At 40.0% G+C, this 16,549-nt stretch overlaps 1 protein-coding gene across 1 annotated transcript in view; it reads left to right on the forward strand.

Moving 5' to 3' along the window:
* St7l (suppression of tumorigenicity 7 like) overlaps window positions 1-16,549 on the forward strand; it is a 68,095-nt gene that overhangs the window by 47,707 nt on the left and 3,839 nt on the right. The window contains exons 12-13 of the mRNA XM_055628878.1: window positions 11,176-11,326; window positions 14,751-14,843. Coding sequence (XP_055484853.1) covers window positions 11,176-11,326; window positions 14,751-14,843 — 244 coding nt within the window. The remainder of the gene's footprint in view (window positions 1-11,175; window positions 11,327-14,750; window positions 14,844-16,549) is intronic.

Raw genomic sequence — 16,549 nt, forward strand, 5'->3', positions numbered from 1 at the left:
TGTTAGTGTACCTGGATTAGGTGTCTTAAATCGTCATTGTCTTTTCCATCAGTCATTCTCGATCACCCATTGTCTTATTTTTAAAGGAGTCTTTGTTGGTGTGCTAAGCCAAAGCATGTATTCTGGTTGAAGTATGAAACGTTCTCTACAGGCTCATGCATTTGAATTTGATCACTTGGTCCCTAGCCGCTGGTACTGTATTAGGAGGTTACAGAACCTTTTGGAAGCAGAGCCTAGGGATTGAGAGTTCTAGGTTGATTTAGTTCAGCTCCAGCTCTCTCCTTCCTGTTCTGAGATGCAACAGGCTGTATCTCGACCTCCTGCTTCAACTGGACCAGCCATATCAGCCATTATGCCTTCCTTTCAATAATAATTATATAACCTCATACTGTCAGAATACACCTTCTCCATTAATTTGCTTCTTTCAGATCTTTGGTCATGGCAATAGGAGCTAATAAAGAAAATTGATACCAACAATGGGTCGTTGCTGTGAGAAACGTGACCATGTCTTTACAGCTGGTTTGTAGGGAGAATGTGGAAAACTTTGGAGCTATGGACTAGAGAAGTTTTAGAATGACATTAGAAGAGCTCAATGGGCCATTCTGGAAGATCAGCATAACTAGAAATGCAGCCAATAAAGACCAAGCTCATGAAGTTTCAGAGAGGAATAAGGACTATTGAAAATTGAACTAGTGACTATTCATGTTACATTTCTGACAAAAGATCTGGCTAACAACTTGCCCATTTCTAGAAAATATGAGTGAGACTGAATTAAAAAGTAATAGACTAGGCTGACAAAATTGCTCACTGTGTGAAGACACTTGCTATCAAATATGATGGCCTAAATTCCATCCCCAGAACCAGCTTCTACAAATTGTCCTCTGACCTCCATTCATGTGTTGTAACATGTACATGCATGCACACACACACACACACACACACACACACACATATATAAATAAACACAACAAATATCTTTTAAAGATTCATCTATTTATTTATTTATTTATTTATTTATTTATTTATTTAATGTATATTAGTATTCTGTTTGCATATCCATCCACATGCCAGAAGAGGGCATCAGATCACTTTATAGATTGTGAGCTACCATGTGCTTCCTGGGAATTAAACTTAGGCTCTCTGGAAGAGCGGACAGTGCTCTTAACCATGGAGCCATCTCTCCAGCCTGCAGCTGGTGACTTCTTGTTTTTTAAATTTTAAGTACTGGATTAATTTGTTTGGTGGAGGAAATTTTAAGACAGCATAGCAAGCAGTTAGGCTGTGATATAATCAGCATATCTGTGACTCTGCTTCCTTCCAGAGTCACAGTGAAGAAAGCAAAAAGTAGGGCAGAAAAGTATGAAAACCTGCGTCTTGGTGGAGCTTGAACTCAGTTAAGGTTGCAGACAAGGCTAGTGAGGACAAAGTGGCCACTATAATTGTTAAAGAAATTACCACCTTGAAAGAAAGGCTTTACCCTTTGTACTGGTTAAAACCCCACACATTAAAGTGACCAGGGTGTAGACTGGAGACCATGTGTTTTGTTTTGTTTTTCGAGACAGGGTTTCTCTGTGTAACCCTGGCTGTCCTGGAACTCACTCTGTAGACCAGGCTGGCCTTAGACTCAGAGATCTGCCTCCTCTGCCTTGAGTGGTGGAATTAAAGGTATGTGTCACCACCACCGGGCAACTGGAGTCCATTTAAAAAACATATAAAGAAGAGTTTGAAAAGGCTGCCTTCGGTGTGCTGTGCTGAAGACAGCTACCTAGGAAAATGTTTCCCATGGTTCAGCCACATAGGCATGCAGAGGCCACTGCAGCCATAGTCTAGCAGGTTTAATTTGAGGCTGCCTCTCAAACAGGCAGCAAAACTTGGCACCCCTCCTGTGTTGCTGCTTTTCCTGGCATGCAGGACGTGAGAGTGAAGTCTGTAACACACAATTGCAGAAAAACTCCAAAGCCAGGCAATATGGAACAGGGTCGGTTTTCACAGATGCCCCTAGAACTCAATGTGTGAAGCTGTGAAAATGAAGCTTAAGTTGCAGCAAAGACCCCATCAGAAATGCCAGGAACATGAAATATTTATCAAAGAAAGGTGCAGGCACCCAGTAGATTTGGCCCAAGACAGTGGCCATGTGTGCTGCAAATAGTAGGCGTGTAGTGGTGCGACCACCCAAGCCTGTCGGAATTCACTTGCTGCTACCATGAACCCTAGATGCTAGAAATGGTACCGTAGTGTTTGTGCTTGCTATAGGGTGTCAGTCTTGCTTTGGTCTGTTTTTTTCTCATTATCCTCCTATCCTGATTGGGCATGTTTAATATTTAATCTGTGATGTTGTATATTGGAAGCCTATAATTTGTTTTTTTATAGCCTTAACATTTAAAAGATATTCTTGAGTCTTAGAATACATTTTAGACATTTGAATAGTGTTGGAATTATAAGACTATGGAGACTTGAAATTGGAATGAATGCAGTTTTCATTATGAGATGGGCTATGAACCTCTAGGGGCCAAGAGAGGAATACGGTTGTTAGAATGTGAAATGACACCCCCACCCCCGCCAGGCTTATATGTTTGAGCATTTGTTCCTCAGCTAGGAGCACTATTTGGGAGGTTGTGGAACCTTCTGAACATGAGTCTGGCAGACACAGGCTGTAGGGGAGGCTTGAGGATTCTAGGCTGGCTTTACTTCTGGCTGGAACTCTCTGCTTCCTAGCCCTTCACGATTTAGCAAGCCATATCACAATCCATGCCTTCCCGGTGTGGATCCTGATGTTTCAGCCACCGTGCTCCTTGCCCTGGTGGACTGTACCCCCAAATCATGAGCCAAAATAAACCTCTCTTCCCTTTATTGCTTCTGTAAGGCTTTTGGTAAGAGTAGCATAAACTAATGAATACAGTATGGTTCAGTGTCCTCTGCTCCTTCAGTACCCCAGTCACATTTTAGCAGATGGGGTCCTTCTTTAATGTCCCTATTCCCTGTCAGTAAGAAGAAGGCCTTTTGGCGGTTGGAGAGATGGACTAGCAACTAAGAGCACTTGTTGCTCTTATAGAAGAACTGAGTCTGGTTCCGAGCATCCACATGGTGGCTCATCACCATCCATAACTTTAGTTAATGGAGATCTGATGCTTCAGTTTCAGAAGATCTGATGCTTTCTTCTGACCTCTTGAAGGTACCAGGCATGCATGTTGTACACAGATATACATGCAAGCAAAACACACATAAAATAAATAAACCTTAAAAAATTCCCAATCCTCATACATCGCAGAAAACTGTCTTAAAAAATGAAATAGCCTCTTGTCTTAGATATTGTTTAATACCAGTGCTCTACCTACTATATAAAACACAATAAATGTTGGTAAATAAATGTACATTATATTGTTTTAAAAATTTAAAGATCAGGCTGGGTGGTGGTGGTACACACCTTTAATCCCAGCACTTGGGAGGCAGCATCAGGTGGATCTTTGAGTTCGAGGCCAGCATGGTCTACAGACTGAGTTCCGGGACAGCCAGGGCAACACAAAGAAACTCTGTCTTGAAAAACAACACAACAACAAAAACACATACCAAAAATTAAAAAAAAAATGATAAGGATCAGTATTTTATGCCCATTAATATTTTAAGCCATTTCCTTAAGTTTTTACAAGCTTTGGTTAATATTTTATTTTACTTTTAAGGATAATAGTGTAATTCTAGCATGATGTAATTTCTTAACATTATTAAATAATTCAACTTTTAATGAACAATTATATATTAATTAAAATGTTGTTTCTGTATAGATACAGAAAGAGATATGTAAGATTATTGTATGAAGCAGGTCGGTGGTGGCACACGCCTTTAATCCCAGCAGTCTGGAGGCAGAGGCAGGCAGATCTCTGAGTTAGAGGTCAGCCTGGTCTACTGAGCAAATTCCAGGACAGCCAGGACTTCACAGAGAAACTCTCTCAGAAAAAAATAAATAAATAAATAAAAATAAAATAAAAAGGAAAGAAAGAAAAGATAGAAGAAGATTCCTGTGTGAAGTAATGACAGTTTGAGTCAGCAGTCAGTATAGTGGGTATAGGAGCAAGGACCATAACTCAGTTACCATGTGCTCGTTAGCATGTGCTTGGTCCCGTGCTCAGTTCCCAGCACCACGCCGAGACATGTTCTATGCATGTGGACAAATTATCTTTATTTTTCTTTTTATTGTCCAAACATGAAACTTTTCTTTTTTTTCCTTGCATAGCTCTGTTAATATCTGTAGGTTTATATATCACCTGTGTACTTTTCTAGGCAGAAAAAACTCGAAGTCATCTTTCAGTTTTTCACCTTATTCTCCTTACAAAAGTTAACTCTGGGTAGCAGAATGGATTCCTCCCTCCCTCCCTCCCTCCCTCCCTCCCTCCCTCCCTCCCTCCCTTCCTTCCTTCCTTCCTTCCCTCCCTCCTTCCCTCCTTCCCTCCTTCCCTCCTTCCCTGTTTTGTTTCTTCAGAGATAGAAAGTGCATTTGTCAAGGCTGAGGTGATGACTCAGTGGGTAAAATGCTAATTGCACAGCCACAGAGACCTGAGTTCTAATTCCCAGCACCATGTAAAGCCAGGTGTGGTGGCTCATGTCCACAACCCCAACAAGGGAAGGGGAGGGTTGTCAAGTCTGATAGACACAGACAAGTTCCAGGGGCTCCCTGGCCAGCCAGTCTAGCCAAAACAATAAGCTCCAGGTTCAACAAAGACCCTGTCTCAAAAAGTAAGTTGGGGAGGTCAGTGACATAGTCCTGCAGGTAAAGTTTGCTGATGTTGCAAGCTTCACAGCCCAGAGCCCTTGTGAAGGTGGAAGGAGAAAACCACTCCACAAAGTTGTTCTCTGATGACCTTCAGACATGCACACACACACACATTACTACTACTACTTCATAATAACAGCTACAACAGTAAATAGAAATTTGAAAGTAGTGCTAGAAGACATTTAGCATTGATCTCAAGCCTCCACAGTCACACATGGACGCACACATACATGCTCACACACACACCCCCATATACAAAATGTCTCTGAGTAAAAACTGATATATGAGTTTGAAAACATTTAGTTGTAAATATCAGCTCAGCTCAGTTCACTATTTCAGAGACTGTTTTAGGTAGTAGAATGTGCTTGGTACTGTAGGAGAGTATGAAGGATAGTTTCTGTTGTGCATTAATTTACAGCCTAAGCTGGATAGCAGGAAATCTTGAATATCAGTTTCCGAAGAGCATAAAATAAGTATTGTAATAACCTTATATCTTATTTTAAGTGCACTTTTGTATTTTTTGCTAGAGATTGAAGCCAAGGCCTGGCATGTGTTGAGGACGTGTTCTGCATTGCACTGCCCTCCAGGCCCGTTAAGTATGTTAAGAACAGGATTTATCTGTTTAGAATTGTGGGAGTGTTTCTCCTGTGTGGGAGTGTGTGCATCATGTGCATTCCTGATCTCCACAAAGACTAAAGTTATATAGCTGAAGTCATAGGGGGTTGTGAGCTGCCATGTGGCTCCTGGGAACCAAACCCAAATCCTTTGAAAGACCAATAAGTGTTTTAACCACTGAGCTAACTCACTAGCACCAGGTAATAGTGATGCTAGTACCTGGAGCCAAATTTTACTTTGGTAAAAACTGAAAAAATGTTTTGCTTTAAAGTCAAATTGAAAAGGATATTTAGCCTGAGGATTTAGCTCAGTGGTAAAAGTTATTATGTAGCACACATGGCATCCTGGGTTCCATTCCCAGTAGCACACCCACACACAGACACACGCACAGGCACACAGACATGCACGCGCTGGGAAAAGTAAAAAGGATTTTTGCTGGTATATATGACATGATAATGAAACATCAGGAGTGTAAGGGAAAGTTCAGTGCATCATTTTAATTCTTTGCTTGGTGACACTGAGTGTTCAATCTGTGGCCTCATGTGTGGTAAGCAAGCACCACAGAGCTAAATCCCCAGTCAAAGGGATTTTTATGAATAATTAACTTGGGGGCGGGGCTAGAGAGATGGCTCAGCAGTTAAGAACACTGTCTATTCTTCCAGAGGACCCAGGTTCAAATCCCAGCACCTACACAGCAGCTCACAACTGTCTGTAATTCCAGTCCCAGGGGATCTGACATGCTCACACAGACATATATGGAGGCAGAACACCAATATAAATAAAATAAAATAATAATAAAAAATGTAAATGAATAATTAACTTGAGCCTGGCGTGGTGGTACATGCCATTCATCGCAGCGCTGGGGAGGCAGAGGCAGAAAAATTATAGTTAGAAGCCAGCCTGAGCTACATAGCAATATTGACCCAAAACAATAACAACAACAATGGCAACAAATACAAATAAAAATTTAAGATATAAACTTCTGAATTACAATTTTCTATTAAGTGTGTCATATTTCTGTACCGTGCATTGACACTGAGAAGGTTGACAGTGAAAATCTATATAGTTGCTGTTCAAAAAATTTTTCTGGACATATTAAATTGATATAATTATTAACCAAGTATCTTTTGCCTACATGTACTCATACACTAAATACCATGTTGTAAGCTTTGTTTAAAGCTTTCACATTCTTCATGAAAATGATTGCCTCTCCCCCTGCATGTTTTTAAATTAGCATTTTAGTAGACGTGGCCCTGATTTAAGAATTACCAGTTCTCCTCTGGAGCTGTGACCTAGTCTTAGATGCCATCCCCCTGTGCTTATACTATCTGCGTCCTCCTGAAGAAGCTCTTAGTGCAGTTCAAGGAGCATGCAGGATCGTGTCAGAGGTCAGGCAGCAGAGTCCGTTTTCCCACAGCTGCCTGGTGTGAGTGATCTTTTACTGTGTTTCAAAAAAAAATGGGCCAGGATTAGAAAGGATTAGAAAGAATATTACCCTCCTGAATATAGGTGCAGGGCACTGCAGAGAGAGAATGCAACCAGGCAGCAAATGGGCTTTCCCTGGCCAAGACCAACCTCTGCTGCATTCCTTTTAAGATACTGAATAGGAAACATTAAGTCCCCAAACTGGATTAGTAAATAATCTCATAGTTTGTGACATCTGCTAAAATAAATTGATGAGCAGACTGCATTCTTACACTTGAGCCAGAAACATCAAGAGTAGAGTAATTAAAGATGGGCAGTAAGCTCGGTACTGCGTGGAGAGGTGTCCTTCGTAAACAAAGAAGTATCGTCTTAGGTGTATTAGTACAGTGAATATGTTCATTACTTACAGCTTAAATTTTTAAATCCTTGTAACTTTTATTTTTAAGATTCTTCCTGTATCTTATTGCTTACAAGAAAGCATAAAAATTATAGCTTTAAATATGTTCTTTACAACTTCTACTCTTAAAATATCTGACTATATCTTTTAAGACACCCTCTTTTATACATTTTTTTTTATTTTATATAATAAATGGAATTTGGACTTCATGACACATCCGTTAGGAGCAAATTACTTAAGCTCAAAGAGGGCTTCAGACCTGCTTTAAGGAAAGTGCACAGACCTCAGTCTTAGGACAGTTAGCTCACTAAATTTTTAAGGTTTTGTTTAAAGTCATCCACTTAATATTAGATCTGGTGCACCAGTGGCTACTTTTATATCTTTCTTACCAAAAGTCATAAACTTGGTTAATGTAATAACTATGATTTTACTGATTTTAGTGTCTGCTTTTGTATTTCTGGTTTTCTTTTGACATGCTAAAGATTGAGCTCAGAGCTTTGAACTTGCCAAGCAAGTGCTTTACCACTGAGCTGAACCTCAAGCCCCATGTTTTTGCTATAGATCACAAAATTAGAAGGAATGTTTTCTTCAAGACATTGAGATAAGCTAGACATGGTGGTACATATTATAGTCCTGTCCCTTAACAGGCTGAGACAAAAGAAATACAAGTTTGAAGCTAACCTGGGCTACATAGTTAAGACACTGTCTCTGAATGAATGAATGAGTGAGTGAATGTGTGAATGAATGTATGAATGGCATGAGATAAAATTTTGTTTCATATGTAAAAAAAAGACTCGATAATGGGCACTTCACTGATGCCTTTAATGTGTGATGCTCTGTGCTTTCTGGTGCCTTGCCTGTACTTATAATGGCCATGTGCTTTGAATGTGTCTTCTCGTATCTGCTCATGCCCAGTGTAATGATCCATATTCTGATCATCTTTAAATATGAACTCAAATCAACATATAGTTATTGTATATCTCAGCATTACCACTCCAAGGTGAGACCCAAGAGAAATGAGACATAGTTATACCAAAGCTCGTGTATGAATACTTAACATTATCATTGTTTTGTTTGTTTGCTTGCTTTTTCTGAGTTGTGTTGTGTTTTTGGGACAAGTTCTCATGTATGCCACCCTAGCCTTGAGCTCACAGTATAGTCAAGGATGATCTTGAATTCTGATCCTTCTGCCTCCATCTCCTGAGTATTAGGATTACAGGTGAGCATGCACCACCATATGTGGTTTATGCTAGATATCAAACCCATGGGCTTCATGCATGCTAGGCAAGCACTCTACCAACTGGTCCATGTCCCAGCCCAGCATTATTATCTCTAAAAGCCAAAAAGTGAAGAGGACACGTATCTAACAGCTAATGACTGGATAAGTAAATGTGGTATATTTATGATGGTATGTTATTTGATGTTAAAGAGGAATGGGGTACTGACACATTCTATGACCTACATGAACCTCCAAACTGAGCTAAATAAAAGAAACCAGTCACAAGTTTCTGCATATATTATATATTATCATAGCAGCATTATGGTAATATTATATTTTTATCTGTATAAATGTTCAAAATGGACAGTTATGAAGATAGAAAATAGGTTAATGCTTGGCTCTGAAGAGGCGGTGAGAAAGATATCACAAGGTCCAGCGTTCCTCCCTGAGGTAATGAGAATGTGACAAATTGACTGTGGTGATAGATGCACATGATTTTGACTATAATAAAAACCACTGAATTGTTTATCTCAAATAATCTAACTCCATGCTATATGAATTATTTCTCAACAAAGCTGTTTTTAGAACTTGATAAAATTGGTAGTTTTTTACCCACATACTAACTGCTTATACTTTTTTTGGTTTTTTGTTTGTTTTGTGGTTTTTGTTTGTTTGTTTTGTTTTTTGAGATAGGGTTTCTTTCTGTAGCCTTGGATATCCTGGACTTGATTTGTACACAAGGCTGGTCTTGACTCACAGAGATCTGCCTGCCTCTGCCTCCCCGAGTGCTGGAATTACAAGCTTGTGCCTTTGCACTCAGCTCAATTGCTTATACATTGATAAGGTCCCCACCACAGTCTGATTACAATTATTAAAGAAATCTGCATATTTCATTATGATGTGGGTTTAGTTTTTTTGGTGTTTGAGTATATTGTCTTATAGTTGGTGAATATTAATCAATTGACTTTCCCCACAGTTAAGTGTTTTACCCAGAAAATGGAAATAAAAGAAAACAGGACTGAATGATGACACAAAGTATTTTCTTTTCTTTTTTCTTTTTTTTTAAATGTATAAAGGCATGTTTATTGGGGGCAGCTCTCTGATGGGTTCTCAGGAAGGTTCACAGTTCCCAAGGAACAAGGCCAGGGATGTTGCCATGCAGACAGGGGGACAGAGAAGGGGTGAAGGAAGAAAGAGCCTGCACACACAGAGAGGGAAAGAAGAAACAGAGAGACAGACAGACAGAGACACACACAGAGAGAGGAAGAGACACAGAGAGAGAGAGTTATATAGTGAAGAACCGCTGGGGAAGAGGAAGCCCAGCCCCTGGGCTGGAAAGTTCAGCATGTAGGGCAGGGCATGCCAGCCATGCCCTGTAACAGTTAGCGAGGGTGGGATCCTGGGAGAATCCAGAGGCTAGGTCTGCTTTGATATGTTAAATAGGCACCTCAGCGGCTTGTTCTGGGTCTGAAATGTGACATTTATGTCTTTGTGTATGTACACATGTGGGCACAAGACATTCCAATATTTGCATCCTGGGCAGATAAAATAATGGTAGATAAGAGGGAAGACTCTATTTAGAGAATGATGGGAAAATCTATATGTCTGCTCCAGTTTTTCCATTTTAACTAGAGTTGTGAAAACTCCCCCAACCCCATATAGTTGTCAGTGTTCTTTCTTCTCAACTTGTTTTTTTTTTTTTTTTTTTTTTTCCCATACATCCCTACTACAGCTGGTTTTCCAATGCCAAACATGACTGTCAACAGGAAATAAAGTGCAAGGACTATCCTTGGAAAAGCTTCTTTGGGCAGAGTGCAGGGAGTCTTAGGAAAGAAGTGGGAGAGGACAGGAACTCTACAAGGAGAGCAATAGAACCAAAAAATCTGAGCACAGGGGTTTTTCCTGAGACTGATATTCCAACCAAGAACTATGCATGGAGATAACCTAAGACCCCTGCACAGATGTAGCCCATGGCAGCTCACTATCCAAGTGGGTTCCATTGTAATAGGAACAGGGACTGTCTCTGACATGAACTGATTGGCCTGCTTTTTAATTACCTCCGCCTGAGGGGGAAGCAGCATTACCAGGCCACAGAAGAAGACAACGCAGCCACTCCTGATGAGGCATAATTGACTAGGATCAGAAGGAAGGAAAAGAAGTCCTCCCCTGTCAGTGGACTTGGGGAAGGGCATGCATGCAGAGGGTGGAGGAAGGGAGGGGTTGGGACTGGAGGAGGGAGAGAACCACAGGGGGGATATAAAGTTTAATTAATAAAGAAAAAAAAGAAGGGATTAGTTTATGTGATTTTTGAAAAGCTTCTATTAGTTTTTTTCTATTAGTTTTTTTTTTTTTTAAAGTAAAACAAGAGCTTGGGTAGTTTTTTAAATTTTAGATTTCAATTATAGTTAAGTAGCCCTGTAAGTCTGACACAAAGTATTTTCAAGAAACCATATTTTATAATTTTATATTTAATTGCTTTTTGCAAAGTATTTATTTACATTATTTCTTCAAATTAACTTTCCATTTTTATTTTGCAAGGTCGCATAAGCTGTTTGTCACTTTGTCTTTACCTATAGGAAAAGGAGGTTTGGGAGTATAACAAGTACTTTAAACAGGTTTTCAGTTGGAACTGCATGTCATTTTAACAAATTTAATGTGTGTGTTTAAACCAATTTGTAACATTTGAGTAAATGTTTTGTGGATGTTTGCTTTTAACACAATTTAATTTCTTGGCATGGATGTGTTGTTTTGCAGTACTTACTAGAGATGAAAAGTTTAATCTTGCCTCCGGAGCACATTCTGAAGCGAGGAGATAGTGAAGCAATTGCCTATGCTTTCTTTCATCTGCAGCACTGGAAACGAATAGAAGGCGCTCTGAGTCTCCTGCAGTGCACGTGGGAAGGCAGTGAGTGTTCCTTGCCAGATGCAATGCTAAGCTCTCATACTGCTCATTGTAGCCACAGACAGTCTTTTCAGTGAGACCGTGAGTTTCAGGAGGACTTGCAGTGATTGATCTCTGCGGCATTATATTTTGTACAAGAAATAAATAATTTAATGTATATTGGTGCCACGTTTAGGAAAAGCAGAATAAGAAAATGTTAGAGTATTTTGCTAAATTAAATTATTTCCAATGAGAAAAAATGAAATTGTATACCTTTTAGCTTATAAGCTTTTAAAAATGTGTTTACGTTTTGCTGTTGTTTTTCGTTGATTGGTTGGTTTGGTTTTGTTTTTGTGATGAGGTGGGGGAGGTTGAAATGAAAGCTTTAATTATACTAATAGCACATGCTGTATCACTGAGCTGTGCACTCAGTCCTGTTTTAAACAAACACAAACACACACTCAAAAAAAAAAAATCTGGTTTATGGAACAGGAGTGGTGATTCAGCACTTGTTGCTCTTGGAAAGGACCTGGATTTGGTTCCCAGCATCCACATGATGGCACACAGCCACCCTACTTCCAGTTCTAGGGTATCTATTGCTCTCTTCCAATCTCCAGTGATACCAGAAATACACTGATATGCACTTATACATGCAGGCAAAGCATTCATACACACAGAATTCTTTCAAAAAAAATGGTCTTTTTTGTTTTTAGATGTGAATAACATGAAATCATCCTTCTAATAACTTAGAGCAACTGTTCTGGTTTCTGTCACTGTGATAAACACTATAGCCAATAACAACTTGAGGAGGAAAGGGTTTCTTTCATCTTACAGCTTACAGTCCGTTATTGAGAGAAGCCAGAGCAGAAACTCAAAGCAGGAGCTTCATGCAGAAACCACAGAAGGAGGAACATCTTACATGGTTGCTTCCTGTGGTTTGCTCAGCTTGCTTTATCACACAGCACAGACTCACCTGCCCAGGGGTGACACCACCACTAGGCTCTCCTACATCGGTTAGCAATTATGACAATGTCCTATAGACATTCCCTCTGACCAGTCTGATGGAGGCAATTCCTCAATGGAGGCTGTCTCTTCTCAGGTGACTCTGATTTGTGTCAAGTTGAAATTAAAAACTAGCCAGTGTAGCAACTCTATTCATTCTCTCTCTCCATCAGTGTCTGACATAGTTCAGGCAGGCTTCAAGCTTCCTGTGTAACTGAAGATGATCTTAAATTTCTGATTCCTGCTTCTACCTTCCAAGTACTAGAACTGTGAGAACGTAGCACCACGCCTGGCTTCAGTTTGTAATTGTGGTATAATAGTTTATCGTTGTGGCTGCTCTGTGTCCAGTTCAATATTGTATGTGTTCACATTGCTGAACACCTATCATGAGCACTCATCTCCAGAACCTTTTCATCTTCCCAAACTGAAATTCTATACACAGAAATAGTTAATTTATTTTCATCATTCTGGCCACCTGCAGCGTTCTGTGCTCTGGCTAATGAGTTTAGGTACTTCCTATAGTTCATTTGCACAGTAATTACCATTTTGTATTTTATTTGTTTTATTTAATGTAATATCGACAATGTCTGTCAGTGTTGTAAGTATGTGTCAGTATTCTGCTATATTTTGGTTTGTGTTTTGTTTTGCTCTTTCATTTGCGACAAGAGTCTCACTCTAGCTGGCCTAGCACTTAGTCTGTCCTGCTGCCTCTTCCCTTACATCTTCCTCCTCTTCTTTTCTTTGAAACAGGATCTCACTGGCTGCTCTAGAACTTGATTCTATGTCTGAAAAGTGTTTCTTTGCATTATAACATGCAAACAAGCTAACTAATTTATAGCTCTACTTTTTTCTTTTGGCCATACATTGTCATCTAAGTACGTTATGAAAATTGCACATGTAAACCTGTGGTCATAATTGGAAACCATGTTCTTGATATAAAATGCCAGCGAAGAACCTTTCCTTTACCCTTCCTTCCCTTCTTCACTACTCCAGTGGACACTGTTAGCTCCCAGAGGTAGGCTACCAAAGGCCACTCCCACTGGACAGTTCTTTTTATCACTCTACTAGAAGTTTTTTAATGGGAGCACTCGGCATCTGTGAGATACTACCCAAACCGTTAACTCAGGGAGAGATCAGTTTCAGCATTAAGGTCCATCTCTGTCCAGGGTCTTCATAATTCTGCACTTTTATTTTGTAAGCTGCTATGATTAAAAGAAGGAACATGACAGGAATCAGTGTGGAGCAGGAATGAAATGGTGCAGGAAATGGTGGTGTCTGAGCCAGTCCCACGGCTGAGAAACTACACAGCATCCAAGGGTTTCCTAAGTATATTTTACTATTAAGAAACCTTCTGTTTTGTTTTGAGATGGATTGCTTTACATTGCCATTCAGGCCAGCACTGAACTTGAGCTTGTACAGGCTTCCTACCCTGGTCTCCTGAGTAGGTGACATTACAGGTTCAAATCACCACAGCCTGCTGAAAGTTTGTTTAGTTCAAAATGAAGTAAGAATAAAATTGTTGAATTTGTGTCTATTTTTTAATATTCCTGAGTTCTTAGAACATAGATTTTTAAAGTTTTTTGGACTCCCTACTTAATAAGTTTGGGAATCTCCGAATTAACCACTTATTAACAACAGTCATGTACTGTGCTTGACATTGGCAATAGAGAATTCAATCAAATTGAAATTGTGCAATTGAAGAGTTGAATGCCTTTGAGTAGTTCTGGGTTTCTTCCAGTTGACTGAAAGGTCCTCAAAGCCAGGGACTTTCTCATTCATTTTGTGTATTTCTCTTTTGTCTGGTATTCTGCTTGGTCCTGGAGAGGTTGTCACCAAGCATAGAACGTATGCTGCAGTTCGTGCATCTTGATGAGTGGTTTTCTTATGTTAGCACGGATTGCTGAATGACACTGAAAAGACTTTCATGATGCCTGAATCAGATATGAATATCCTTTCTTTTTCAAAATGTAATTTGTTGTATGTGTATGGGCCTATGTCTGCATTCTGGCAGAAGTTCTTAGTGAACTTCACGGGTAGAGGGCTAAGCCAGCGTGAACTCCTTTAGCTTCAGAGCCACAACAATTATACACATTAAAATTTTGGTTCCTCTAGGAAGCAGAACTTACAGTTGTGGAGTTGAGACCATGATTGTGGTGAGGAGACTGGGGCAAAGGAAGACCCAGCCAGTGTTACCTTCTAGCAGTTATTCCCTGTGACTCAGACTAGACCACTCACTGCTCTCTAGTAAATCTCGTTCATTCCCTGTGAATTCTTGCCCAGTGTGTTCTTCTAGTCACTTTTTTTTCATCTAAAACATCTCTCCAGAAAGGAAAACAAAATGTTTTGTGAAAAATATTATAAAAATGTGTCTGCAGAATAGCTTTGATTTATAGCATAGATAGTAATGGGATAAGATTGATTGCTAATGTTTTTTTTTTTTCCTAAGCTTTTAGAATGATTCCATACCCATTAGAGAAAGGACATCTATTTTACCCTTATCCCAGCTGCACAGAGACTGCTGATAGAGAACTATTGCCCAGTAAGTAAATATTGCCATGTTCTTCAACTGACAAGTAATTATTTGGATTACTTTTAGATTGGTTTCTGTGTTAGTCACCTTTTTGTTTGTTAGTTTCATTTTGTGTGTTTTGTTTGTTTTTGTTTGTTGTTTTGTTTTGTTTTGTTTTTTTGAGACAGGGTCCACTATGTATCCCTGGTCTGGTGCTTAGGTAGACCAGGGAGGCCTTGAACTCCCAGAGATCCACCTGCCTCTGAATGCTGGGATTAAAGGTGGGTGTCCCATAAGTTGCCATTTGGTTACTATAATGAAATACATGACACAGGGTTTGTGAGGAAAGATTATTGAGCTTGGGTTTTGAGGTTCAGAGTTTACAAAGGTGGTGAAGCTCAGGCTTTCAGTAGGGGCTGCCCCTTGGCAGATCTGCCAGTGAAGTGGGTAGCAAGGGCAGGAGCATGCATGCAAATAAGCAAGTGCCTCTATCTTGAATCAGTGAGAAGGAGCGAGAGAAAGAAAGGCAGGTAGGCTTACTTCCGGTCTTTTCTGATGGACAGGCTCCTCCTCCTAGACACATCTCTTAAAGGCTCTACTTCGTGATATTGCCACCCTGAGACCAAATTTCTTTTTTTAATTAAGTTTTTATGTTTTATATTAATTACAGTTTATTCACTTTGTATCCCAGCTGTAGCCCCCACCTTCTTTCCCTCCCAATCCTACCCTCCTTCCCTCATCTCTTTCCATGCCCCTGTCCAAGTCCACTGATAGGGGCGGTCCTCCTCTCCTTCCGTAAGACCCTAGCCTATCAGGTCTCATCAGGACTGGCTGCATTGTCCTCCTCTGTGGCCTAGCAAGGCTGCTCCCCACTCAGGGGTAAGGTGGTCAAAGAGCCCACCACTGATTTCATGTCAGAGACAGTCCCTGTTCCCCTTAGTAGGGAACCCACTTGGATACTGAGCTACCATGGGCTACATCTGATCAGGGGTTCTAGGTTATCTTGGTTGGAGTATCAGTCTCAGAAAAGACTCCTACGCCCAAATATTTTGGTTCTGTTGCTCCCCTGGGAAAGTATCTTCCCAACCCTATATCTGTCAGAGGGCTAATATCCAGAATATATAAAGAATTAAAGAAGTTCAAAAGCAACAAATCAAATAATCCAATTTAAAAATTGGGGTACAGAGCTAAACAGTGATTTCTCTGTAGAGGAATATGGAATGGCAGAGAAACACTTAAAGAAATGCTCAATGTCCTTAGTCATCAGGGAGATGCAAATCAAAACGACCCTGAGATTTCACATTACACCCATCAGAATGGCTCAGATCAAAAACTCAAGTGACAATACATGCTAGACTCTCATGTTGAGAAAGGGGAACCCTCCTCCATTGCTGGTGGGAATGTAAACTTGTACCACCACTTTGGAAATCAATCTGGCACTTTCTTAGACAACTAGGAATAGTGAAAGGATACAAACCATAGTGTTTTTATCTTAAGTTTTTATTTTTTCATTTTATTTTACTTATATGTCTATAGATGCACACATGTTTATAAGGTGTCCACAGAAGCTAGAAAAGGATGCTGGAAATACAGGAAGTTGTGAGCTGCCTGATGTGTCTCCTGTGAACTAAAGCCCTCTACAAGCCAGAGCAGCAAACACTCCTAACTTCTGACTCATTTCTGCAGCTCGTGTGTGTGTGTGTGTGTGTGTGTGTGTGTGTGTGTGTGTGTGTGTG

Source organism: Psammomys obesus, unplaced genomic scaffold, assembly GCF_907164565.1.
Source record: "Psammomys obesus unplaced genomic scaffold, mPsaObe1.curated_primary_1811, whole genome shotgun sequence".
Classification (NCBI taxonomy): domain Eukaryota; kingdom Metazoa; phylum Chordata; class Mammalia; order Rodentia; family Muridae; genus Psammomys; species Psammomys obesus.